Source organism: Bos taurus, chromosome 4 (genome assembly GCF_002263795.3).
Source record: "Bos taurus isolate L1 Dominette 01449 registration number 42190680 breed Hereford chromosome 4, ARS-UCD2.0, whole genome shotgun sequence".
Taxonomy (NCBI): domain Eukaryota; kingdom Metazoa; phylum Chordata; class Mammalia; order Artiodactyla; family Bovidae; genus Bos; species Bos taurus.
The window spans coordinates 71,204,653-71,232,146 of NC_037331.1; the positions used below are offsets into that span (position 1 = coordinate 71,204,653).

Sequence of the window (27,494 nt, forward strand, 5' to 3'; positions counted from 1 at the left end):
CAAGTCAATTTGAGGAAAGTTGATATCTTCATAATACTGTTTTCTTGTCCATGAACATGATATATCTATTTAGATCTTAATTTTTTTGTGCATGGAGGTGAATATTTTTATTAGGTTATTTCTAGACATAAGTGTGATATTCTCTATTTTAAATGATGTCTTAGTTACATTTATAGATGTCTGCTGATGGCATATAGAAATGAAACTGACTTTTGTTCTTCTTTCCAAATCTTCTGCTTTCATAATTATTTCTGTCTTCTCGTGCTTACGGAATTTGCCATAAAATATTGAACATCAGATCAGATCAGTCGCTCCGACTCTTTGCGACCCCATGAATCACAGCACGCCAGGCCTCCCTGTCCATCACCAACTCCCGGAGTTCACTCAGACTCACGTCCATCGAGCTAGTGATGCCATCCAGCCATCTCATCCTCTGTCGTCCCCTTCTCCTCTTGCCCCCAATCCCTCCCAGCATCAGAGTCTTTTCCAATGAGTCAACTCTTTGCATGAGGTGGCCAAAGTACTGGAGTTTCAGCTTTAGCATCATTCCTGCCAAAGAAATCCTAGGGCTGATCTCCTTCAGAATGGACTGGTTGGATCTTCTTGCAGTCCAAGGCACTCTCAAGAGTCTTCTCCAACACCACAGTTCAAAAGCATCAATTCTTCGGCACTCAGCCTTATTCACAGTCCAACTCTCACATCCATACATGACCACAGGAAAAAACATAGCCTTGACTAGATGAATCTTTGTTAGCAAAGTAATGTCTCTGCTTTTTAACATGCTATCTAGGTTGGTCATAACTTTCCTTCCAAGGAGTAAGCGTCTTTTAATTTCATGGCTGCAGTCACCATCTGTAGTGATTTTGGATCCCAGAAAAATTAAGTCTGACACTGTTTCCACTGTTTCCTCATCTATTTCCCATGAAGTGGTGGGACCGTATGCCATGATCTTCGTTTTCTGAATGTTGAGCTTTAAGCCAACTTTTTCACTCTCCACTTTCACTTTCATCAAGAGGCTTTTGAGTTCCTCTTCACTTTCTGCCATAAGGGTGGTGTCATCTGCGTATCTGAGGTTATTGATATTTCTCCTGGCAATCTTGATTCCAGCTTGTGTTTCTTCCAGTCCAGCGTTTCTCATGATGTACTCTGCATATAAGTTAAATAAACAGGGTGACAATATACAGCCTTGACGTACTCCTTTTCCTATTTGGAACCAGTCTGTTGTTCCATGTCCAGTTCTAACTGTTGCTTCCTGACCTGCATACAAATTTCTCAAGAGATAGATCAGGTGGTCTGGTATTCCCATCTCTTTCAGAATTTTCCACAGTTTATTGTGATCCACACAGTCAAAGGCTTTGGCATAGTCAAGAAAGCAGAAATAGATGTTTTTCTGGAACTCTCTTGCTTTTTCTATAATTCAGTGGATGTTGGCAATTTGATCTCTGGTTCCTCTGCCTTTTCTAAAACCAGCTTGAACATAAATGGTACTAATGAACATCCTTCTCTAGTTCTTAATTTTTTTTAACTAGGCAATGACATTATTAACCCTTGTTTTAAACTTTATGTTCTGGCTTCTTTGGCTCAATTAACTGCAAACAATTGTGTACAAACAAAAATTTAAAAAGCAGCAGTGCCCAAGAGCCTCAGAACTTAAAATACTACAGGTTTCTATATTTAACTACATGCTAAACAAAATTTTTTAGGAGTCAACATTCTTGAAGTTTCTTTTCTTTCTTTTTTTAAAGAAGTTCTGTTTGCCTCACTGTTGGAAGCCTCATCAAAATTCTGAACAAGATCACTCTCCTTCCCAATAGGAAGTGGGGCTTTCCACCCAGCTTCTGCCAGGATTCTGAAAGCTTGTTGACACCAAGCTGGTCTAAGATTTGGGTGGCTTTTCTGTCAGGAGCTTTGTCTCAGCACAGCTGGTAATGGACTGCTGCCAGAAATGTCCGAGCATCAGGACTGTTAAAATGAATCATCACTTACTGGTGTGCAAATATACTTACCTCTTTAAAATCAGAGATAATGTTTATTCTGAATTTTTTTAAAGAGAACTGAAGATTTTTTTTTATCATCTGTTACAACAGATATTTGTTATATCATCTGAGGGTGGTTCCTTTTTACCAATGCACAAGTATGCCTGAAGTTTGGCAGGTTTCTCTTTATGGTGGGTTTTTTCCATCTTGGAGTGGAAATGGGACTTCACATGGGCCCTGGGCTTGGCACTCAAGTAGTCTCAGGAAGACCAGCTTAAAGTCCTGTTCCTGATTTTTAAAGAGAAATGCTTCTAACAGTCAACTATTGAGAATAATGTTTGTTTTAGTTTAAAAAAAAAAAAAGATTAAGGAGGTTCTTTCCTGTTCCCAATTTACTAATCCTAAAAGGCTGTGGTACATATACACAATTGAATATTACTCAGCCATTAAAAAGAATACATTTGAATCAGTTCTAATGAGGTGGATGAAACTGGAGCCTATTATACAGAGTGAAGTAAGCCAGAAAGAAAAACACCAATACAGTATACTAACGCACATATATGGAATTTAGAAAGATGGTAACGATAACCCTGTATGCGAGACAGCAAAAGAGACACAGATGTATAGAACAGTCTTTTGGACTCTGTGGGAGAGGGCGAAGGTGGGAGGATATGGGAGAATGGCATTGAAACATGTAAAATATCATATGTGAAACAAATTGCCAGTCCAGGTTTGATGCATGATACAGGGTGCTCGGGGCTGGTGCACTGGGATGATCCAGAGGGATGGGATGGGGAGGGAGGTGGGACGGGGGTTCAGGATGGGGAACACGTGTACACTCATGGCAGATTCAAATCAATGTATGGCAAAACCAATACAATATTGTAAAGTAAAATAAATAATTAAAAAATCATGAACAGGAACTGAATTACATTGAATTTTCTACTGATATTTTTCTTCTTTAATCTGTTAATTTGTTTGGTTACATATATGAACTTTCTAACATGAAACCATCCTAGCTTGGACACATTATATTATTTTTTTTTATATATCATTAAATTTCATTTGCTAATACATTGTTGAGAATTCTTACATGTACATCCTTGAATGAAATAAAACAAATTTCTTCTCATATTTTTGTTATGTGGCTCATAATGGCCTTAAAGAGAGAATTCCCATTAATTTGGCCTTAAATAAAGAAATGGAATTTTAAAGTCTTTGGAAACCTACATACATGTAAGCTGGAGAACTTCAGAATTAGCTGCAATTTCTAACCCCTCCTGGTCTTCAAATTTAAAAATATAGATTCTGTGGTTTCATGAAAGATTTTGGATTTTTAATAAGCACCTCAAATGCTATTGATAAAGATGATCCATTGACCATGCTTTGAAAGACACAACCCTGGTATGAAGACCTCCTGGCTTCCATCTGCTCTCACGGCAGTTAAGAAATAGAGTTGGTGGAGTTTCCAGTTAGTGAACGAGTGGTAGAACTGGAGAGGCTAAAAGCCCTTGCTTTCCATTAGTGTTACTCTTATAAGAGGAACACAGTGCACCCAGGACAGTCCTATTCTAGTATAATTAGTAATTATTCCCCCTTTCGCTTTAAAAATGTCCCAATTGGGTGTGTTTTATCTCTCCTGTTGGAAGTTTTCATGTTAGTCCCTTCTTTTTTTATGGTAAGACAGGTCTGAGACTGGCTCAGGCTTGGATGGAAGATTAGACCTTCCCCATTTCAATGCCTTCTCCCAGTTCTGAAGGCTAAATAAAAAGCAGATTTTGTCTTGTGCCTTCAGAGAACAATGTATGTCTAAAACAGGGCTAAAGATCCTTGCATTTCACATCATTCAGACCATTCACCAGGTGCAGATTCTACAAAGGGATTTGAGCCAAAGCCCTAGCTACTGATATTACAAAAAATTTTCCATAAAAGTCCATTATAGTCATGGTGAGCTGATAGAATTCTGAAGTTTGAACCACAGGGGGTTAAAAAAAAAAAAAGTCTAACTATCACAACTAATGTATAATTTTAAAAAAATAAATAAATCTTAACTCCTACTTTTCCAATCTACTTAGGTGCCAATTGAGGAATAAAGCTAGTCTGAGGGACACTAGCTATTTAAAATCTCTAATTTCTAATGCCATTTCTCTTATGATTCTTTTCCTTGAAAAGACAAGGTCTCTATCCTTTATTTAAACAAACGTTCACAACAAGCCTGTATATTTTCAGAAATCCAATTTACATGCTAAAAATTCATAACTGACTATTCTTACTCTCCCAAAGAACAATATAAAGCAGGTATTCAACATAGGTTATTTCTAAGACTTTTATACTATACTAGTCTTTTCAATTATCATATTAACAATATTAAAATAAGTATAGTGGCAGCATCTTATGTAAAAGACCTGCAGTTTTACTCATACTTGGAACAAATTTCTGGAAAACCTAAATAATTAAATGCATCTAAAATACTGATAAATATTTCCTATATCTACATTATCTGGATTTGAAAACCCTCTCAAGTTTCAACGTACTTATCTAAAGTGTCAACTGTTCCTTTGCAATTATCTCATCACTTTTTCCTTCTTTACCATTTCTTTGGAATTACACCACCACCTCATTACCACCATCACAACAATAGCAGCAGCTATGGGCTGGCATGCAGGATGTGACAGGTGCTGCTGAATTAACTTATTTGATCCTTACAGTAATCTTTTGAGAAAAGAAATACTCCTAACTATACAGATGAGAAAACAAACACAGAGAGGATAAGTTAGTAAGTGGTGGCACAGTTATTTGAAACAAAGCAGTCATCACAGCCTTTCCTAAGAATTGCCTTTCACAAATTACCTCACACTTTCAAAAATCTGCTTCCTGGCTACACAATCTCATCTCTCTTCTTTTTAAAATTCACTCAACATAATGAGGTTAGTGACCACTGTCATGAAAACACTGCCAGGCTTAATAATCTGTTTTACCTAAAAATCAGTTACAAAACATAGAGCAAATGGTAAAACCAGGTGTTCAAGATTCTTTTCAATTTGGACCCATCCTCTCTTTCTGTCCTCATTCTCTGTTGAGCCCATCACTGGAACACCAAGGTAAAGGTGATCAGGACTACATGCTTATTTTCCTCGCAGGGCTTGGAACATGACATGTGTCAAAACTATTTGCTAGTTAATGACAAAAAGTCTTTAAGGTTTTTCTCCTATTAGCTGTAGGTTACTGAAATGCTAGGGTCCAAAAATCACTGCACAAGGTGAGTTTAAGCCAAAAAGTTGGCTTAACACTCAACATTTGAAAAACTAAGATCATGGCGTCTGGTCCCATCACTTCATGGCAAATAGATGGGGAAACAATGGAAACAGTGAGACTTTATTTTATGGGGCTCCAAAATCACTGCAGATGGTGATTGCAACCATGAAATTAAAAGAGGCTTGCTCCTTGGAAGAAAAGCTATACCAATCTAGACAGCTAATTTAAAAAGCAGAGACATTACTTTGCAAACAAGGTCCATCTAGTCAAAGCTATGGTTTTTCCAGTAGTCATGTACGGATGTGAGAGTTGGACTATAAAGAAAGCTGAGTGCTGAAGAATTGATGCTTTTGAACTGTGGTGTTGGAGAAGACTCTTGAGAGTCCCTTGGACTGCAAGGAGATCCAACCAGTCCATCCTAAAGGAAATCAGTCCTGAATATTCATTGGAAGGACTGATACTGAAGGTGAAACTCCGAATACTTTGGCCACTTGATATGAAAAACTGACTCATTTGAAAAGACCCTGATGCTGGGAAAGATTGAAGGCATGAGGAGAAAGGAAGACAGAGGATGAGACGGTGGGATGGCATCACAGACTCAATGGACATGAGTTTGAGCATGCTCCAGGAGTTGGTGATGGACAGGGAGGTCTGGAGTGCTGCAGTCCATGGGGTCACAGAGTCAGACGACACAACTGATGACTGAATTGAACGGAGGGTTCATGGTATTCACACAGAGATTTCTTAAGTAAATTCCTTTTGAATAGTAAGATAATATTGTTTAAAAATACCAACAATTCACCCATGACAAAATAAGGCACTTTAGAACAATTAAACCAGGCAGTTTTTTCTCTTCACTTTAGCAAAAAAGTAGCAACTGGTGGTTACATCCAACAGTGTGATTTAAAAAAAAAAAGGATTCTTAGTATTAGCATGAATTTTATTACTAACCTGTTGAGGAATAATGGTATCTCTATAGCTTGGTAAAATTTTCAGGGTGACACTTCCACTAATATTTTTCAGTAATTCTTGTAATTCCTTTGGGTTGTTTCCAACTTCATGGCCATTGACTTCTTTAATGATATCTCCCACATGAAGCAGACCCTGACGGTCTATCATCCCTCCATGGAGGATTCGGGCGATTACCAGATCATTATTTTCAACCCTAAATGTTACACCCTGAAGAAAATAAGGAATGGAATTACTGATTTTTGGTTGTTAGGAATAAATTGTAAATATTCCCGACTATGTATATATAAGAAAATAATTCTAAAAATAAGTGAGTAAATCATTCCTACTTTTCCCATGTTCACTTGTAACTCAATACTCCAATCTCATTAAACCATGTACAATTGTGACAACATACACCATCCCTTAAAAAAGGGGCTTCCACGGCAAGAGTAACCTTGAAAATTAAACATATCTTAGGCTGCATTCCACAAGATATGAGAAAGCTCAAAGGAGCAAGCAATGTATTTGTGCATTCTGATGGCCTTGCTCCTGGTGTTTTCTCACTTCACTGTTCTCATAGTCAGAGCCCCGAAATGCCATGTTAGCATGAAACTGTAAACATTTACTTACAGAGTCCTACCAATGTTTTCAATTTTTAATAACAAGGTTCTTCTGCATTTTGCTACTATATATAATTAGTAAGCAACCTCAATTCATTTCTTCAAAGGGTATAGGAAAAAAAGTTATCCTCTGAAATTTTTTCTACTCATAGGCAAACAACTTCTCTCCTCTATTTCAGTTTAATTTTGGTTTAATTCTGCATGCTAAATCAAGTTGAGAGTATCACCTGTGTATTTTATACACAAGCCAAAAAAGACTGATGAAACAAACATGAGTAAAGTTTTCATAAAGATAAAAATTATGAAAGAAAAAAATGAGATAGAGTAGTGACTCAGTCACGAGTATGTAAGATTTCAGCTTTAAGAAGGCACCGACTGATCAACTCACCAGTGGTTCCCCAGCCCTTTTGTGAATACCAAGAATACGAATGGCATCTACTGGTAATAACTGATTATTGATAGAAGAATTATTCATTTCCGGGCTTGATGGAGGTGACTCGTAACACTTTGATGCCACAATATCATGGGCCTCCAAGAGTGACTAGAAGGATTCAAAACAGCCTGTGGTTATTGATTACAGATGGAATAAGTTATTAAAAGTAGCAGCTCATTATCCTAATAGAGTACTAAAAATTTCCAAGGCATTAATTGGTAATTTTTAGTCATTTCATGAAAATAGTATAAAAGACTGAAGAAAAATTACAAAGAAAAAACTCACAAATTCATATATTAAGGATTATTCCTATAAATTATGGAAGCTACTTAAATCACTAATCTAGGCTGCTTAGTTTTTACCCTATACACTCTTCTTAGGCAATATTACCCATTCCTGTGACTTGAACCACTACTGAGAACTCCCTTGATCCAGATCTCTCTCATTAGCTTCAGACTCATATATTAAAAATCTGCCCACAACTGGCCAAGAGTCATGATAATTTGAAAAATCAAAACGAAACATAGGATTATATACAACCGAAACATAATGAATTAATGAAAACTCCGTAAGTCCACAATGCTACTTAAAAAACAGGACTGAAAAAAATCTCATTTGTTACCATTTGAGATTGCCCTTTTAAACAATTCTTTACTGTTAAAATTGGCAAAGGGAAGAAGTTGGCATTTCCCTAACTTTTCAGTTGGAAATGCACTGTAGGTTAACTAAACAGCTCAGCTGATGAGGAAAAACTCTATATAAGAAGACCAGCTAAGAATGGGAAAATTTGAAAAATGTCATTTTGCAACCTCTAATGAAAATATTGAGTCAGGCAAGGATTATTAATTTGAACTCATCAGTAACTACATGGTTGAAAGGAAACAGCATTTGTATAATGCCAGAATAATAACACACTAGATTACTTCTTAGTGGAAAGGCTTTCAAGGGTAGGATTTGGCTGTCACTGCCCTTGATTAAGGGACTAATCTCAGCATGAAGAGTGATGGGGCAACGTATGGCTGAACCCCTTCACTATTCACTTGAAACTATCACAACATTGTTTGTTAATTGGCTAGGACAGAGGAGCCTGGGGGCTATAGTCCATGGGGTCACAGAGAGTCGGACACAACTACGTGACTAACACACTCACCCCCAACACAAAATTAAAAGTTTAAAAAAAAAATTTTCAATTCAGAAAAAAAGAAGAGTGATGGGCCAACCAGATATTATACATCATCTGATGCAGATTAATTTACCTTGTATCACCTGAGTGTGAGCTAAGTTGCTTTAGTCGTGTCCAACTCTCTGTGACCCTATGGACTATAGCCCACCAAGGCTCTCCTGTCCACGGGATTCTCCAGCAAGAATACTGGAGTGGGTTGCTAGGCCTTCTCCAGGCCATCTTCCAGACCCAGTGATTGAATCTGTGTTTCTGAGGTGTTCTGCACTGCAGGCGGGTTCTTTACCACTAGTGCCACCTAGGAAGCCCAAGATGCATCCTAGTTTCAAATATAACTTAAGCCATCTTTTAGGTAAAACTTCTGTTTATAAGAAATAGGATAACTAAACAACATAGCAGGAAAGCACACAAGTAAATCCAAGGAGTGGATTCTGCAGGATAATGGCCTGGTCTGGTCTCTCTAGTAGGTCAACATCATAATCAAGGGAGAAAGGGATGGTCTAACTAATGCCACATATGGACCTAATTTGAAAATTCATACATACAAACCAGCTGTAAAGAGTATTTTTGTGTAAAATGCACTGCGTGTTACAGAGGTCTATTGAAATGGAAAAGTGGAAGTCAATGGCTGAAAAAAGGGTAAATTACAAAACAGCTTATGCAAAATGATTGCAGTCAGTAAAGAAAAAAATACATACGTATATTTATGAATAGAAAAAATATGGAGAAATATGCACCATGGTAGTATAGTGGTGATTTGGGTAATAAAAATGCAATGTCTTAATTTCTGCATTTTTACTTGCTGCTATTTCACAAGTTTATATATATTTTTTAGACCTCATATAAATTTATGCATTAAATTTCATACTTACATAAAAAATATAGCATGCTTGCAAAGTTCTACCAGATGCATTCTTCTAAGATACCACAAACTTAACATGGCCAGTTACTTTAACATGAGCATGACCAAAATAGCCCTCCCAGAGTGTTCTTTATCTCAGTAGATGCCATCAATTGTTTGTCAGAAATCCTGTCCTTATCAACTTCCCAGATTTCTCTTCTGTGGCTGTCATATGTAATCACTCACTAAGCCCTATTGATTTTACAGCTTAAAACTTGAAAATCCTCACATTTCCCACTATCTATGCTGCCATCGCAACTTCTCACCTTGGCACAAAACCATATAGCTCCACAATCTGACCTCTCCCTGTTTAATAACCTCCCCCACCCCTATCCCTTCCCAAGGTTCCCAATGTCCTCTGGATAAAGTTCAAATATCTTAGTATGCATTTAAGGCCTCAATTAACTGGCCCCTGCATAACGGTGTCTCTGACATGTGTTTCTGTTTTTTGTACTTGAGATATAGATTTATGTTGGAACCATCTCACTATACATTTACATAATTTTTGCAGTAACATAGTTAGAGAGTCATGGAAAATCTTGAGGAAAAGCATAGGGGTGCTGCCATTTGATTTTTAATGCTAAGATTTGCAGTGACAAGCAGGTGACACTTTATTCTTCTATCTCACGACCATTTATTGAACAGTCCATTCTTTCTCCACTAAAATATAGTGTTTCATAAATCAAGCTGCCATTTGTCTGAGGATGTATTTCTGGGGTTTTTCTTCTCTTCAGGTAATCTATTTTTCTAATACTGCCCCAATACCAAACTGTCTTAATTATAGATTTCTAAGAAATCTCCACTTCCCCTTCTCTCTTCTGAAACTGATTCGTCTTTGGTAAACTGATTAACTCTTCACCTACACAGACAAATGCTTAAGTTGAATTTATCTTTTGTCCCTGGGGAAAGTATGTCATTGTTTCTATCCCCTACAGCTCTCTCTTGTTCTAAGGTCATCAGCTGCAACCCAGTCTTAGAAGCAATACTGAAAAGGCATATCACTGGTCACAAGAAGGGCTGGGAAACAGTGGTATTAAGGAAGAAAAATCCACTATCACCATGAGAAAAGTGTCCCAAGCATGTGGTCTGATGGTGAAATAGGTTTGTTGTTGTTTTTTTTTAATTACACAAAGAAAAACCCATTCTAATGCATTTCTTTGACAGACACTGTACATCTGTATAGTAAGTGTATCTGTTTATGTAGCATAAGCATATGAGGATATTAAAACATCTAAGTTGTAATTTGCAACATATGGCCCTAAATCTTTCAAAAACTTCATCTTAAACAGAAACTACTAAAAGAGTATTTTGGGAATACAGGGGACTTGGAAAGAAGAGAATAGAGAAGGTTTACCTGGAAGTGAGGCTCTTTGAGTATACCAACCAGTTCTGCCACATTTTCATCCACATTTATTAGAGGGGTGATATCTTCGAGAATTTCATTGACTAATTCCAAGTTATTATCACTGACAGCTTCTAGTTTTGAATCTTCTAGCCTCTCATGAGCCTGAAAAAATACCAGTATATTAAAATAATAACACATACTGCTTTGCTCAGACTGTGGTTTTCTTCTTGAAAACTTTTGAAAGTTTTAAAAGATATTACTTGATGGTTTGATCTACTGAAATTGAACCTTTCAATCAGAGGTAACATACAGATTTCGTAGTAAATGTTATCATGCAATTAGCAGCACTTTAAAGGAATACCTCCAAAGAAGAAATTTTAAGTCATATGAAATAAACCGTAAGAAGAAATTATAATTGTTATGAAACAAAATTGTCAAAAAGACCAAGTGTAATTTAAATAGAGCAATGAGTTTCTATTAGATTTAGATATGAAAAATGTTAAGATGACTAGGGAATGCCACTAAGAGCGAGAACAGGTACCTCTATAATTTTCTTAAAGCGTAACAGAAGCCTGATAAAGAGAGGATGATGAGATCATTTAACATATATCATGGAATGATTATAACCACTGAGAAAAAAAAAACACAACTACTTAACTCACAAGACAAGTTGGAAATACTGTTTTTTTATTTAATTTATTCATTTATTTTTTTGCTAGGCTAGGTCTATCAGTGCTGTGCACGTGCTTTCTTCATTTGCAGAGAGTGGGGGCTACTCTCTAGTTGCAAGGGTTTCTCAGCACAGTGGCCTCTCCTGCTGTGGAGCACAGGCTTCAGTAGTTGTGGCATATGGGCTTCAGAGCGCAGGCTCGTTAGTTGTGGCACACAGGCTCAGTTGCCCTGTGGCATGTGGGATCCTCCCCGACTAGGGATCCAACTAGTGTCTCTCACACTGTAAAGTAAATTCTGAACCACTGGACCAGCAGGGAAACCTTTGCTAATTGTTTTAATATAAATATTTGTTGTTTAAAAAAAAATCTAATTTAGCATGATTAATCTTGCAAATAGTCTTAATACTCTAATGATAGTATACGAAAGCTTAAAAAAGGAAGAAAAGAACTTGAACATTTATTGAGGGCTTTTGTTTTGTACCAGTAAATATATTCTAAGTTCAGTATCAGAGTGTGCATGTGTGTAGTCAGCTAAGGTAGGTATGTTGTTACCATCCTCACCTTACAGACACAGACCCTGATGATGCAAAATGAGATAAAGTGACTGCCTGAGTTCACATTACTGGTAAGCAACTAAGTGAGGTAGTCCAACATCATCAAACTTGAGCTCTTAACTATTAAATCTTATTCAACTTTTTGATTATACAGTAAGCTACCCTATGGCACCCCACTCCAGTACTCTTGCCTGGAAAACTCCATGGACGGAGGAGCCTGGTAGGCTACAGTCCATGGGGTTGCTAAGAGTTGGAAACGACTGAGCAACTTCACTTTCACTCTTCACTTTCATGCACTGGAGAAGGAAATGGCAACCCACTCTAGTGTTCTTGCCTTGAGAATCCCAGGGACGGGGAAGCCTGGTTGGGCTGCTGTCTATGGGGTTGCACAGAGTCGGACACGACTGAAGCGACTTAGCAGCAGCAGCACCCTATCATCATCTTACAGTTAATTATTTAATCGAAAAAATTATACATTATCAATCATTTAAAAGTATGACATATGCTCTCACTGACTGTTAGTTGAGTTGTTACTTCTTAGCATAGCTCTTTCAGTGTCAGTTCAGTTCAGTTCACTCTCTCAGTCGTGTCCAACTCTTCACAACCCCATGAATTGCAGCACACCAGGCCTCCCTGTCCATCATCAACTCCCGGAGTTCACTCATACTCACGTCCATCGAGTCAGTGATGCCATCCAGCCATCTCATCCTCTGTCATCCCCTTCTCCTCCTGCCCCCAATCCCTCCCAGCATCAGAGTCTTTTCCAATGAGTCAACTCTTTGCATGAGGTGGCCAAAGTACTGTAGCTTCAGCTTTAGCATCATTCCCTCCAAAGAAATCCCAGGGCTGATCTCCTTTAGAATGGACTGGTGGGATCTCCTTGCAGTCCAAGGGACTCTCAAGAGTCTTCTCCAACACCACAGTTCAAAAGCATCAATTCTTCAGCGCTCACCTTTCTTCACAGTCCAACTCTCACATCCACACATGACCACAGGAAAAACCATAGCCTTGACTAGACGGACCTTTGTTGACAAAGTAATGTCTCTGCTTTTGAATATGCTGTCTAGGTTGGTCATAACTTTCCTTCCAAAGAGTAAGCGTCTTTTCATTTCTTGGCTGCAGTCACCATCTGCAGCGATTTTGGAGCCCAGAAAAATAAAGTCTGACACTGTTTCCACTGTTTCTCCATCTATTTCCCATGAAGTCATGAGACCAGATGCTATGATCTTCATTTTCTGAATGTTGAGCTTTAAGCCAACTTTTTCACTCTCCTCTTTCACTTTCATCAAGAGGCTTTTGAGTTCCTCTTCACTTTCTGCCATAAGGGTGGTGTCATATCTGAGGTTATTGATATTTCTCCCAGCAATCTTGATTCTAGCTTGTGCTTCTTCCAGTCCAGCGTTTCTCATGATGTACTCTGCCTTTAAGTTAAATAAGCAGGGTGATAATATACAGCCTTGACGTACTCCTTTTTCTATTTGGAACCAGTATGTTCCGTGTCCGGTTCTAATTGTTGCTTCCTGACCTGCATACAAATTTCTCAAGAGGCAGATTAGGTGGTCTGGTATTCCCATTTCTTTCAGAATTTTCCATAGTTGATTGTGATCCACACAGTCAAAGGCTTTGGCATAGTCAATAATGCAGAAATAGATGTTTTTCTGGAACTCTCTTGCTTTTTCCATGATCCAGCGGATGTTGGCAATTTGATCTCTGGTTCCTCTGCCTTTTCTAAAACCAGCTTGAACATCAGGAAGTTCACGGTTCATGTATTGCTGAAGCCTGGCTTGGAGAATTTTAAGCATTACTTTACTAGCATGTGAGATGAGTGTTGCTGCTGCTGCTGTTGCGTCACTTCAGTCGTGTCCGACTCTGTGCGACCCCATAGACGGCAGCCCACCAGGCTCCCCTGTCCCTGGGATTCTCCAGGCAAGAACACTGGAGTGGGTTGCCATTTCCTTCTCCAATGCATGAAAGTGAAAAGTGAAAGTGAAGTCGCTCAGTTGTGCCCGACTCTTAGCGACCCCATGGACTGCAGCCTACCAGGCTCCTCCATCCATGTGATTTTTCAGGCAAGAGTACTGGAGTGGGGTGCTAGATATGCTAAATTATACTTCTATGGTTCAAGAAGACCACCCACAGTGTCAATCTCCATTCTTTTGCTCAAAGAGCTATATGAATTACCTGTTGCTCCAGGGAACAGATGATGACTGGCTTAAAATTTTCAGGTACTAAGCCAATATATTTTCTATAATATCCTATGTTACTTAAGACTTTTTGATTAAATTGAAGTCTTTGCAAAAAGTAGAAGAACAGGAAAGATCATTGGCTTGAAAACTCTAATACCTTTCCCTTCCTTTCTATCTTGATCAACCTTATTGTTCCTAAACTGTGCGAGAACAGGAGGGAATGTGGAAAGACTACCAGCAAAAGAGAAAGAGGAAGTCAAGTAGAGGGCAAAACTATGCTATAAAAACAAACATACCTGAAGGTGTCTGCACATCAACCCTACAGAGATTGCTTCTATGGTAGGAAAAAATTGTCACTACACAACACATAAATCCTCAGAGAAAGAAAACATTTTTTTAAGTGAAACTGCAGATATAATTAATATAGAAAATCAATTTCTGAAATATAGTTGGGTTCAATTAAGATAAACTTTAGTATTTCCAAGAAAGCAACTATAGGTCAATATTTGTTAATATGTAAACTGTATAAGTTCTAGTATAATGTGAAAGAAGTTGAGACCTCAAGTCAAAATTTATTTAGCAGCTTTCAAAAGGCAAGTCAGGGAAGCCTGGTGTGCTGCAGTCCATGGGGTCACAAAGAGTTGGACACGACTGAACTGACTGACTGACGAGGCAAGTACCAACTTGAATTTAACTAATCAAACAGGCTTCCCAGGTGGCACTAGAGGTAAGGAACCCACCTGTCAATGCAGGAGACTTAAGAGATGTGGGTTTGATCCCTGAGTCAGGAAGATCCTCTGGAGGAGGACATGGCAATCTACTCCAGTAATCTTGCCTGGAGAAGCTCATGGACAGAAGGGCCTAGAGGACTATGGTCCATAGGATCACCAAGGGTCAGACACTACTGAAGTGATGCAGCACACACAATCAAACAAAAGAGACAAAGGAAATACTGAAAACTTACCAGAGAGACAGAAACGAATCATATGCTATTTGAATAAATGTGTCTTGTTTCCTTTAAGAAAAAGGATTATTAGAAACCTAACACAACTCAATAGAAATATATTTCTCCTGCCACAAGAACTTGGAAGAACATGCCGTAACTGACTTTGTAGAATACTTGGAGTTGATAAAAATATAGCCTAGCCCTTTTGTATGTCTAGTTCTAAGAATCCTATTCACCACCGCACCTTAGAAAAATGAGCTGCAGGGAAGAAAAAGTTCTTTCAAAACTTCTGGGTATTTTGCACAAACACAGTTCATCCATGCTGGTAAACAAAATTTTTAACAAGTTATGCAGTGTACATAAAGTGACAAATGCTATTATCTAGTAATGATAATGCTGTAATTATTACGTGTAGTAACCTTATCTTTCTCTGTTAAAAACAAAAATACTATATATTGTTTCTTCTTAGAACACGGCTAAGTATACAGTAGTTGCTAATTAACTACTTCTTTAAAAAGTGATTAAATAAAAAGGAGATAAGACTGACTGTGGTCAATAGACATCTCTTATTCTAGAGATTTTTGAACTAAGACAAACAGCAATCCACAAATAGTCAAAAAATAGGTAAAAATTTGAGCAGAAAGTAGAAATGAGACAAAAGAGAATGGAGAATTCAATTTTTACTTTGCTACTACATACATATCAAAAAAGATGAGATATGTTTTGTTGAAAAAAATGGATGAAATAAGTATAACTAAATTAGAATTGAATTATCTAATGAGTAATCTAGTGAATCAAAAAAAGCTCAAATTCTTAGATTAGATAAACTGTATCTCACGGTACTCAGGGAGGTGAGCCACTCTGAAAGATACCTGTAGAATTAGAAGAACCAAAGAGATGTCAAAAAACTAAAAATGAGAATCTTTACAAAAAATATTTACAAAATAAATCTTCACAAAAAAGGAAATTCAAATACTTCTTAAACATATGAAAAGATACACAACTTCCTTCATAAGAAAAATGCAACTAAAACTATACTGAAATATTAATTTCTTTATGAGACTGGCAAAGATAAATTCTTTTGTCATCCTTCTTATTTAACTTATATGCAGAGTACATCATGAGAAACGCTGGACTGGAAGAAGCACAAACTGGAATCAAGATTGCTGGGAGAAAGATCAATAACCTCAGATATGCAGATGACACCACCCTTATGGCAGAAAGTGAAGAGGAACTCAAAAGCCTCTTGATGAAAGTGAAAGAGGAGAGTGAAAAAGTTGGCTTAAAGCTCAACATTCAGAAAACGAAGATCATGGCATCTCGTCCCAGCACTTCATGGGAAACAGATGGGGAAACAGTGGAAACAGTGTCAGACTTTATGTGTTTGGGCTCCAAAATCACTGCAGATGGTGACTGCAGCCATGAAATTAAAAGACACTTACTCCTTGGAATGAAAGTTATGACCAACCTAGACAGCATATTCAAAAGCAGAGACATTACTTTGCCAAAAAGGTCCGTCTAGTCAAGGCTATGGTTTTTCCTGTGGTCATGTGTGGATGTGAGAGTTGGACTGTGAAGAAAGGTGAGCGCTGAAGAATTGATGCTTTTGAACTGTGGTGTTGGAGAAGACTCTTGAGAGTCCCTTGGACTGCAAGGAGATCCCACCAGTCCATTCTAAAGGAGATCAGCCCTGGGTGTTCTTTGCAAGGAATGATGCTAAAGCTGAAACTCCAGTACTTTGGCCACCTCATGCGAAGAGTTGACTCATTGGAAAAGACTCTGATGCTGGGAGGGATTGGGGGCAGGAGGAAAAGGGGATGACAGAGGATGAGATGGCTGGATGGCATCACTGACTCGATGGACGTGAGTCTGAGTGAACTCCGGGAGTTGGTGATGGACAGCGAGGCCTGGCGTGCTGCGATTCATGGGGTCGTAAAGAGTCGGACACAACTCAGCGACTGAACTGAACTGACTGATTATGTTGTTGAGAATATGTCAGATGACATGTACTCTCACACATTTTTTTTTTTTTTCTGGTGGGAGCACACTAGTGATCAGTATGACTATAACAACCAAAATCACACAATTCTTTCAACATTTTTCCTAGAGATACACACACAGGTGTAAAATAACATGTAGCAAGACTGCATAATACAGCATGACATAAGTAAAAAAAGCCATCTAAATATCAGAAGTTTGACTAAATTTTTTGGATATACTCAATACAATGGAATATTATGCCACTTTTAAAGAGAACAAAGGTTCTCTGAAGATATTGATATGAATATGTAAAAAATAAATCAAGGTTTAGAATGCAGAATACAGACCCACAGGTACTATTATATTCAATAGTGAATATTATTGTATTTAACACATAGTTTTCCCCTAAGATTGGAAACAAGAACGTCTGCTCTCATCACTGTATTCAACATTTGTACTCAATCTCCTAGAATGACAATTAGTCCAGAAAAAATAAAAATAAAAAAGAACGCATGTGTATAAATGAGTCCCTCTGTTGTCCAGCAGAAATTAACACAACACTGTAAATCAATTATAATTCAATTAAAATAAATAAAAAGGCCAATGAAGAAAGTTCCCTAAAAAAGAAATAAAAGGCATTCAGATTAGAAAGAAAGAAGTAAAACTATCTTTATTCATAGATTTGTATTGAGACAATCCTAAGGAATCCACTAAAAAACTACTGGAACCAATATACAAGTTAAGCAAGATTGCAGGATAGAAGATTAATGTACAAAAATCAATATACTATATACTAAAAATGAACAATCTGAAAAGAAAATTAAGAAAATAATTCAATTCACAATAGCACTGAAAAGAGTAAAATACTTAAAGTAATTTTAATGAAAGTGAAAACTCACTCTGAAAACTGTAAAACATTGTTGAAAGAAATAAAGACTTAAATGAAAAATCACTTTATGTTCATGGATCTAAAAACTTTGTTGTTTTTAAGATGTTGCTCTTAAGATGGTAATACTCTCTTAGAATGATCAATACAATGTCTACTGGAATCCCAGAAGTTTCTTTGTAGAAACTGACATACTGATTCTAAAATTTGTATGGAATTGCAAGGCATCCGGAATAGCCAAAACAATTCTGAAAAAGAATAAAGTGGAAGATTAACATTTTCTGATTTCAAAACTTACTACCAAGCTACACTAACCAAAACAGTGTGGTACTGTCATAAGGACAGACATAGACCAATGAGATAGAAGACAGTCCAGAAATAAAGGCTCACATGTACAGTCCAGTAATTTTTGACAAGGGTGGCAAACACAGCTGGGAAAACTGGATATTCACATACAAGAGAATGAAAATGGATCACTATCTAACACTATATAAAACAACTCAAAAATGGATCAGAGACCTAAACGTAAGACCTAAAACTGTAAAATTATTAGAAGAAAACAGAGTCAAAGCTTCATAACACTGTAAATGGCAGATTTGTCGGCTATGACACCAAAGGCAGAGGCAACAACAGAAAAAAAAAATAGGTAAAAGAATTTCTTGAGAATTAAAAAAAACACAAAAACTATGCACCAAAAGATAATGTCAAGAGTAAACAGCATCGTGCTTGCTGTTTAGCATAGGGATTTTAGTAGTATAACACTGAGATAATAAGAAAGAGTTTCTTTGATTGCAAATTTTCTAGATCTCAAGAAAGATGAAAGTCCTCAGTTTGACCAAAAAAAAAAAAAAAAAAAAACCCTAACAACTAAGTGAAATATATGAAAACAATCCAAATCTAGGCTCCTCAAGAAATAGAAAAAAAAAAACACACAAACTTAAGTGACATTTAGACTGAAAGCAATTTTCTCATTGAAGAATTATATTCAGGAGACAAAGGGATGCATTTTTAAATGTTGAATTAAATAAAGGGTGGAGTTTATTTCTTTACTGCTTGAATTCTGGGCTCAACTGTGCAACTTGCTCTAGCCAATAGGATGAAGTGAAAATGATGATGTACCCATTTCAAACTGAGGCCTGAACTGTGAGTATTTTCTGTACTGATGCCTTTGCCTTGGGGAAGAACATGCTTATGCTACCCACTCGTCTTAGGAGGAGAATGAGAGACGTGAAAAGCACAGCCACTCTAAACTGAGAATGGTGGAGATAAGCTTACCCACAGATACATGAAAATAAATCACTGCTTTTTAAGTTCTTGGAAAAAAAAAAAAGAGTAAACAGGTAACCAACCAAATAGGAAAAATATTGGCAAACCATATATCTGATAAGGGATTAATAGCTAAGATATATATGTAAAACTCCCAATATTCAACACACACAAAAACAACTTGATTCAAAAATGAGCAAAGAATCTAAATAAACATTTCCCCATAGATATACAAGTGGCCAATAAGCACATGAAAAACAATCAGTGAGGGCTTCCCTTGTGGCTCAGCTGGTAAAGAATCCACCTGCAATGTGGGAGACCTGGGTTTGATCCCTGGGTTGGGAAGATCCCCTGGAGAAGGGAAAGGCTACCCACTCCAGTATTCTGGCCTGGAGAATTCCATGGACTATACAGTCCATGGGGTTGCAAAGAGCTGGACATGCCTGAGTGAAAAAAAATAAAAAAGAAGGAAAAACAATCAGTGAGCCTGAAGATATGCCAGTAGAAACCTCTCACACTGAAATCAGAGATAAAAAAGAAATGGCACAAATGGAATAGAACAAATCTAAGGACTGTGCTGCTGCTGCTGCTAAGTCGCTTCAGTTGTGTTCCACTCTGTGCAACCCCATAGACGGCAGCCCACCAGGCTCCCCCATCCCTGGGATTCTCCAGGCAAGAATACTGGAGTGGGTTGCCATGTCCTTCTCCAATGCATAAAAGCGCAAAGTGAAAGTGAAGTTGCTCAGTCATGTCCGACTCTTCGTGACCCCACGGACTGCAGCCCACCAGGCTCCTCTGTCCATGGGATTTTCCAGGCAAGAGTACTGAGGTGGGGTGCCATGTGGGACAACTACAAAAAGATATAACACACATATAAGGGGAACAGCAGACTAACAAAGAGAAACAGAAGAGTACTTGAGGCTATAATGACAGAATTTTTTATAAAATTAATGATAGACACCAAACTATAGATCCAGGAATCTGAGAGATCACCAAACAATCATATTCAAAGTGCAAAAATCAAAGACAGAGAGAAAAGTTTGAAAGAAACTGGAGGAAAAATATTCTTACCTATGGAGGAGCAAGGATAAGAATTACACAGGACTTCTCCAGAAATCATGGAAGCAAGAAGAGTGTGTAGTGAAATACTTAAAGTGTAGAAAGAAAAAATCCTATCAACCTAGAATTATAGCTAAACAGTCAAACCATCCTTCAAAAATGAAGTTTTTTGAAGGAGAAATAAAGACTCTGTCTGACAAAGACTGGGAATTTATTGCTGATAGACTGGCCTTGAAAACAACATTAAAAGAGGTTCTTTAGAGAGGAAAACAATATACGTTCAAAAACCACATCTCAATTAAGAAAAAAAAAAAGATTAAAGAAAAAAATAAATGAAAGTAAAATAAAATCTAAAAAAAAAACCTTACTCTAATAGATTAACTCTTCAAATTAATAGCAACAATACTTGGTGGTTATAACTTGTGGATAAATGAAATGACTGATGGCTATAAGGGGGAAATTGGAAATACTCTTATAAGATAGTTACTTCATGTGCAGTAATACAGTGAAGTAACATAGGGGAAATGGACTGAGATTAGTTGTAAATCTTTATTTTAAAATCAACAGGAAACCACTAAAAATAAATATAACTGCTATGTTTAAAAAGGAGAAAAAATGAAATCATATAAAATGCTCAATTAAAACAGAAATGGCAGAAAATGAATAGACCAAACAATAAGAAAAGAAGACTTACGTATCTTGCTGTCTATAAAAAAAGACCACTTTAAATGTAAAAATAGATGTAGACTGTACAGTAGTTTGAACATTCTTTGGCATTGCCCTTCTTTGGGACTGGAATGAAAACTGACCTTTTCCAGTTCTATGGCCATTGCTGAGTTTTCCAAATTTGCTGGCATAGAGTCCAGTACTTTAACAGCATTATTTTTTAGGATTTGAAATAGCTCAGCTGCAATTCAATCATCTCCACTAGCTTTGTTCGTAGTAATGCTCCCTAAAGCCCACTTGACTTCACACTCCAGGAATGACTGGCTCAGGTGAGTGACTACATCATCATGGTTATCTGGATCATTAAGACCTTATTTATACAGTTCTTCTGTGTATTCTTGCCAACTCTTTTTAGTCCCTCTGCTTCTGTTAGGTCCTTGCCATTTCTGTGCTTTATTGTGCCCATCTTTGCACGACATGTTCCCCTGGTACCTCTAATTTTCTTGAAGAGCTCTCCAGTCATTCCCATTCTATTTTTTCCTCTATTTCTTTGCACTGATCACTGAGGAAGGCTTTCTTATCTCTCCTTGCTAGTCTTCGGAAATCTGCATTCAGTAGGGTATGTCTATCCCTTTCTTCTTTGCCTCTCGCTTCTCTTCTTTACTCAGCTCTTTGTAAGGTTTCTCAGATAACCATTTTGACTTTTTGCATTTCTTTTCCTTTGAGGTGGTTTTGGTCACTGCCCACTGACAACGTTATGAACTTCTATCCACAGTTCTTCAGGCACCAGATCAGATCTTATCCCTTGAATCTATTTGTCACTTTGACTGTATAATCATAAGGATTTGGTTTAGGTCATACCTGAATAAGCTGAGTGGTTTTCCCTACTTTATTCAATTTAAGTCTGAATTTGGCAATAAGGAACTCATGATCTGAGCCACAGTCAGCTCCAGGTGTTGTTTTTGCTAACTTTATAGAGCTTCTCCATTTCTGACTGGAAAGAATATAATCAATCTGATTTCTGTACTGACCATCTGGTGATGTCCATGTATAGAGTAATCTCTCGTGTTGTTGGGAAAGGGTGTTTGCTATGCTAAACACTGTTCAAAATATGGCACAGTTGCACTCATTTCACATGCCAGAAAAGTAATGCCTGGCGTGCTACAGTCCATGGTGTCACAAAGAGTCAGACATGACTTAGCAACTCAACAATCACAGGTAAATTAGAAGTAAAATAATGAGAAGGATATACCATGCTGCTGCTGCTGCTAAGTCACTTCAGTTGTGTCCAACTCTGTGCGACCCCACAGATGGCAGCCCACCAGGCTCCCCCATCCCTGGGATTCTCCAGGCAAGAACACTGGAGTGGGTTGCCATTTCCTTCTCCATGCTAACATTAATCAAAAGAAAGCTGGGGTAGCTATATTAGTTTCAGACAGTCTTCAGAACAAGGAAAATTATCAGGAAGAAACATTCAGTTCAGTTCAATCTCTTAGTTGTGTCTGACTTTTTGCGACCCTTTGTAGCACACCAGGCTTCCCTGTCCATCACCACTCCCATAGCTTGCTCAAACTCATGCCCATCAAATCGGTGATGCCATCTCATCCTCTGTTGTCCCCTCTTCCTCCTGCCTTCAATCTTTCCCAGAATCAGGGTCTTTTCCAGTGAGTCAGTTCTCTGCATCAGGTGGCCAAAGTATTGGAGCTTTAGCATCAGTACTTCCAATGAATATTCAGGAATGATTTCCTTTAGGAACAGACATTACACAACAATAAGGACAGAACAATCCTTAAAGTAAATGCTCCTAACAGTAGAGCATCAAAATATGTGAAGCAAAATGTGATAGAACTTCAATATGAAACAGATTAGTCCACTATTATAGTTGGATTAATACTCCTCTGAGATCCAGCAGGCAGAAAATAAGTAAGGATAGAGTTGAACTGAACAAAACACCAATAAATTTCATCCAACAGCAGAGTGCACATTCTTCTCAAGTTCACATGGAAGTTTCACCAAGTTAGAACACAACATGGGCCATAAAACACACCTTAGCAAGCTTATAAGAATAAAGAGCATATAAAGTATAATAAAAATTCCACCTACCTTTGTTGGAGACCCATCAACATACTTCTAAATAAGACATGGGGCAAAGAAGAAATCTCAAAAAAATTTTTTTTTAAAAATCTGAACTAAATGAAAATACAACTTATAAAATGTATGGGTTGAAGTGAAAGCTGTATTTAAAGGGAAACTTATAGCACTGGATGCATATTTAGAAAAGAATAAAGATCTAAAATAAATAATCTAAAAAATTCCACCTTAGGAAACTCAAAATATCAAATTAAATACAAGCTAAATAAAAGAGATAATAAAGTATTGAGCAGAAATAAATGAAATTGAAAACATAAAATTAAAGAAACCAAAAGCAGGTTCTTTGAAAAAAGTGAATTGATAAACTTCTTACCAGCTTAACTAAGAAAAAAGAGAAGATATGAATTTACTAATATCAGAAATGAAAGAGCCCATTACTACTAATGTCATGTATAATAAAGGAATGGTTGGACAATCCATGCACATAAATTTGATGACCTAGGTGAAATGGAACAATTCCTTGAAAAACATAATTCACCAAACTCACAAAAGAAGATACAGATAATCTGAGTAGCCCTGTATCTGTTAAAGAAATTAAATCAATAATAATAATCTTCCAAAATCACCAGGTCCAGATGTGTTCACTGGTAAATTCTACCGAATATTTAAAGAAGAAATTACACCATTTTTTAAGTCTCTTACAGAAGGCAAAGGAAACACTTGCTAACTCAATCTATAAAGGCCAGCATTACTCTAATACCAAAACCAGAAAAAGATACTACATGTTGTTATACATCTGTCAAAACCCATAGAATGTACAACAGAAAGAGTGAACCCTAAAGTACACTATGGACATTACCTAATAAGGTTTAAAATTTATGGAAAAAAATAAGCAGAAAACACAGAATTCCCATATATCTGCTCTCCTATCCCTAGTTTCCTTTATTCACATCTTGTATTAATATGATAAATGCTATAATTAATTAGCCAGTATAGATACACCATTATTAATTAAAGCCTCTAGTTTATCTATTTATTATCACTTTTGTACAATTCCAATGGTTTTGACAAATGCATAAAGTCATTGATACACCCTAATAGTATCATACAGAGGAGCTTCACTGCCCTAAAAATGTCCTGTACTCCACCAAACCACCCCTCCTTTGTATCCCCCCAATTCTGGCAAGTACTGACTCTTTTGGTACTGTCTCTATATTTTTTACTTTTTACAGAATGTCATATGATTGGAATCATACAGTGTATAGCCTTTCAGACTGGCTTATATTACCTAGTAATAAGTATTTAAGGTTAGTTAAGTTCAGTTCAGTCGCTCAATCGTGTCCGACTCTTCGAGACCCCATGAATTGCAGCACACCAGGCCTCCCTATCCATCACCAACTCCCGGAGTCCATCCAAACCCATGTCCATCGAATAGGTGATGCCATCCAACCATCTCATCCTCTGCCATCACATTCTCCTCCTGCCCTCAATCTTTTCCAGCATCAGGGTCTTTTCCAATGAGTCAGCTCTTCACATCAGGTGGCCAAAGTATTGGAGTTTCAGCTTCAACATCAGTCCTTCCAATGAACACCCAGGACTTATCTCCTTTAGGATGAACTGGTTGGATCTCCTTGCAGTCCAAGGGACCCTCAAGAGTCTTCTCCAACACCACAGTTCAAAAGCATCAATTCTTTGGTACTCTGCTTTCTTCACAGCCCAACTCTCACATCCATACATGACCACTGGAAAAACCATAGCCTTGACTAGATGGACCTTTTTGGCAAAGTAATGTCTGCTTTTTAACATGCTATCTAGGTTGGTCATAACTTTCCTTCCAAGGAGTAAGCGTCTTTTCATTTAATGGCTGCAATCATCATCTGCAGTGATTCTGAAGCCCCCCAAAATAAAATCTGATATTGTTTCCCCATCTATCTGCCATGAAGTGATGGGACCAGATGCCATGATCTTCATTTTCTGAATGTTGAGCTTTAAGCCAACTTTTTCACTCTCCACTTTCATCAAAAGGCTTTTTAGTTCCTCTTCACTTTCTGCCATAAGGGTGGTGTCATCTGCATATTGATATTTCTCCCGGCAATCTTGATTCCAGCTTGTGCTTCTTCCAGCCCAGCGTTTTTCATGATGTACTCTGCATATAAGTTAAATAAGCAGGATGACAATATACAGCCTTGACGAACTCCTTTTCCTATTTGGAACCAGTCTGTTGTTCCATATCCAGTTCTAACTGTTGCTTCCTGACCTGCATACAAATTTCTCAAGAGGCAGATTAGGTGGTCTGGTATTCCCATCTCTTTCAGAATTTTCCACAGTTTATTGTGATCCACACAGTCAAAGGCTTTGGCATAGTCAATAAGCAGAAATAGATGTTTTTCTGGAGCTCTCTTGCTTTTTCTATGATCCAGCGGATGTTGGCAAGTTGATCTCTGGTTCCTCTGCCTTTTCTAAAACCAGCTTGAACATCAGGAAGTTCACGGTTCATGTATTGCTGAAGCCTGGCTTGGAGAATTTTAAGCATTACTTTACTAGCATGTAAGATGAGTACAATTGTGCAATAGTTTGAGCATTCTTTGGCATTGCCTTTCTTTGGGATTGGAATGAAAACTGACCTTTTCCAGTCCTGTGGCCACTGTTGAGTTTTCCAAATTTGCTGGCATATTGAGTGCAGCACTTTCACAGCATTATCTTTCAGGATTTGGAATAGCTCAACTGGAATTCCATCACCTTCATTAGCTTTGTTCTTAGTGATGCTTCCTATGGCCCACTTGATTTCATATTCTAGGATGTCTGGTTCTAGGTGAGTGAGTGTGATTATCACTATTAACACCATTGTGATTATCTGGGTCATGAAGATCTTTTTTGTACAGTTCTTCTGTGTATTCTTGCCACCTCTTCTTAATATCTTCTGCTTCTATTAGGTCCATACCATTCCTGTCCTTTATTGAGCCCGTCTTTGCATGAAATGTTCCCTTGATGTCTCTAATTTTCTTGACGACATCTCTAGTCTTTCCCATTCTACTGTTTTCCTCTATTTCTTTGCACTGATCGCTGAGGAAGGCTTTCTTATCTCTCCTTGCTCTTCTTTGGAACTCTGCATTCCAATGGGTATATCTTCCCTTTTCTCCTTTGCTTTTTGCTTCTCTTCTTTTCACAGCTATTTGTCAGGCCTCCTCAGACAGCCATTTTTCTTTTTTGCATTTCTTATTCTTGGGGATGGTCTTGATTCCTGTTTTCTATACAATGTCATGAACCTCCATAGATAGTTCTCCATCCATAGTTCATGAAGGTTACTTCATGGCTTTGTAATTCATTTCTTTTTATTCCTGAGTAATATTCCATTGTATGGATGTACCACACTTTGTTTATCCATACGCCTACTGAAGGGCACCTTGGTTGCTTCCAAGCTTTGTCAATTATGAATAAAGCCATTACATTCATTCATGTGTATGTTTCTATGTGGACACAAATTAACAGTTCACTTGGGTAAATGTCAAGGAGCACAATCACTGGATTATGTGGTAACACAATGCTCAGCTTTTTAAGAAATTGCCAGTCTACCTTCCAAAGTAGTTGTATCATTTTGCATTACTGGTACCATATCAGCAATAAATGAGTAGCTTTCTTTTTAGGATCAGTTCAGTTCAGTCGCTCAGTCGTGTCCGACTCTTTGCGACGCCATGAATCGCAGCACGCCAGGTCTCCCTGTCCAACACCAACTCCCAGAGTTCACTGAGACTCACGTCCATAGAGTCAGTGATGCCATCCAGCCATCTCATCCTCTGTCATCCCTTTCTCCTCCTGTCCCCAATCCCTCCCAGCATCAGTCTCTTCCAATGAGTCAACTCTTTGCATGAGGTGGCCAAAGTACTGGAGTTTCAGCTTCAGCATCATTCCTTCCAAAGAAATCCCAGGGCTAATCTCCTTCAGAATGGACTGGTTGGATCTCCTTGCAGTCCAAGGGACTCTCAAGAGTCTTCAACACCACAGTTCAAAAGCATCAATTCTTCGGCGCTCAGCCTTCTTCACAGTCCAACTCTCACATCCATACATGACCACTAGAAAAACCATAGCCTTGACTAGATGAACCTTTGTTGGCAAAGTAATGTCTCTGCTTTTCAATATGCTATCTAGGTTGGTCATAACTTTCCTTCCAAGGAGTAAGCGTCTTTTAATTTCATGGCTGCAGTCACCATCTGCAGTGATTTTGGAGCTCAAAAAAATAAAGTCTGACACTGTTTCCACTGTTTCCCCATCTATTTCCCATGAAGTGATGGAACCGGATGCCATGATCTTCGTTTTCTGAATGTTGAGCTTTAAGCCAACTTTTTCACTCTCCACTTTCACTTTCATCAAGAGGCTCTTTAGTTCCTCTTTACTTTCTGCCATAAGGGTGGTGTCATCTGCATATCTGAGGTTATTGATATTTCTCCCGGCAATCTTGATTCCAGCTCGTGCTTCATCCAGTCCTCTTCTCGTCTGTAGCACACCTTATTTTTCTTAACGGTGTCTTTTT

At 37.8% G+C, this 27,494-nt stretch overlaps 1 protein-coding gene across 13 annotated transcripts in view; it reads right to left on the bottom strand.

The window, feature by feature from the left end:
- The window catches only part of PALS2 (protein associated with LIN7 2, MAGUK p55 family member), a 165,352-nt gene that overhangs the window by 37,069 nt on the left and 100,789 nt on the right, over window positions 1-27,494 (bottom strand). For all 13 annotated transcript variants that reach the window (XM_059885904.1, XM_010804340.4, XM_015469877.3 and 10 more), the window contains 3 exons: window positions 10,671-10,823; window positions 7,191-7,343; window positions 6,183-6,410 (listed from right to left, as the gene is read on the bottom strand). In XM_059885904.1, coding sequence (XP_059741887.1) covers window positions 6,183-6,410; window positions 7,191-7,343; window positions 10,671-10,823 — 534 coding nt within the window. The remainder of the gene's footprint in view (window positions 1-6,182; window positions 6,411-7,190; window positions 7,344-10,670; window positions 10,824-27,494) is intronic.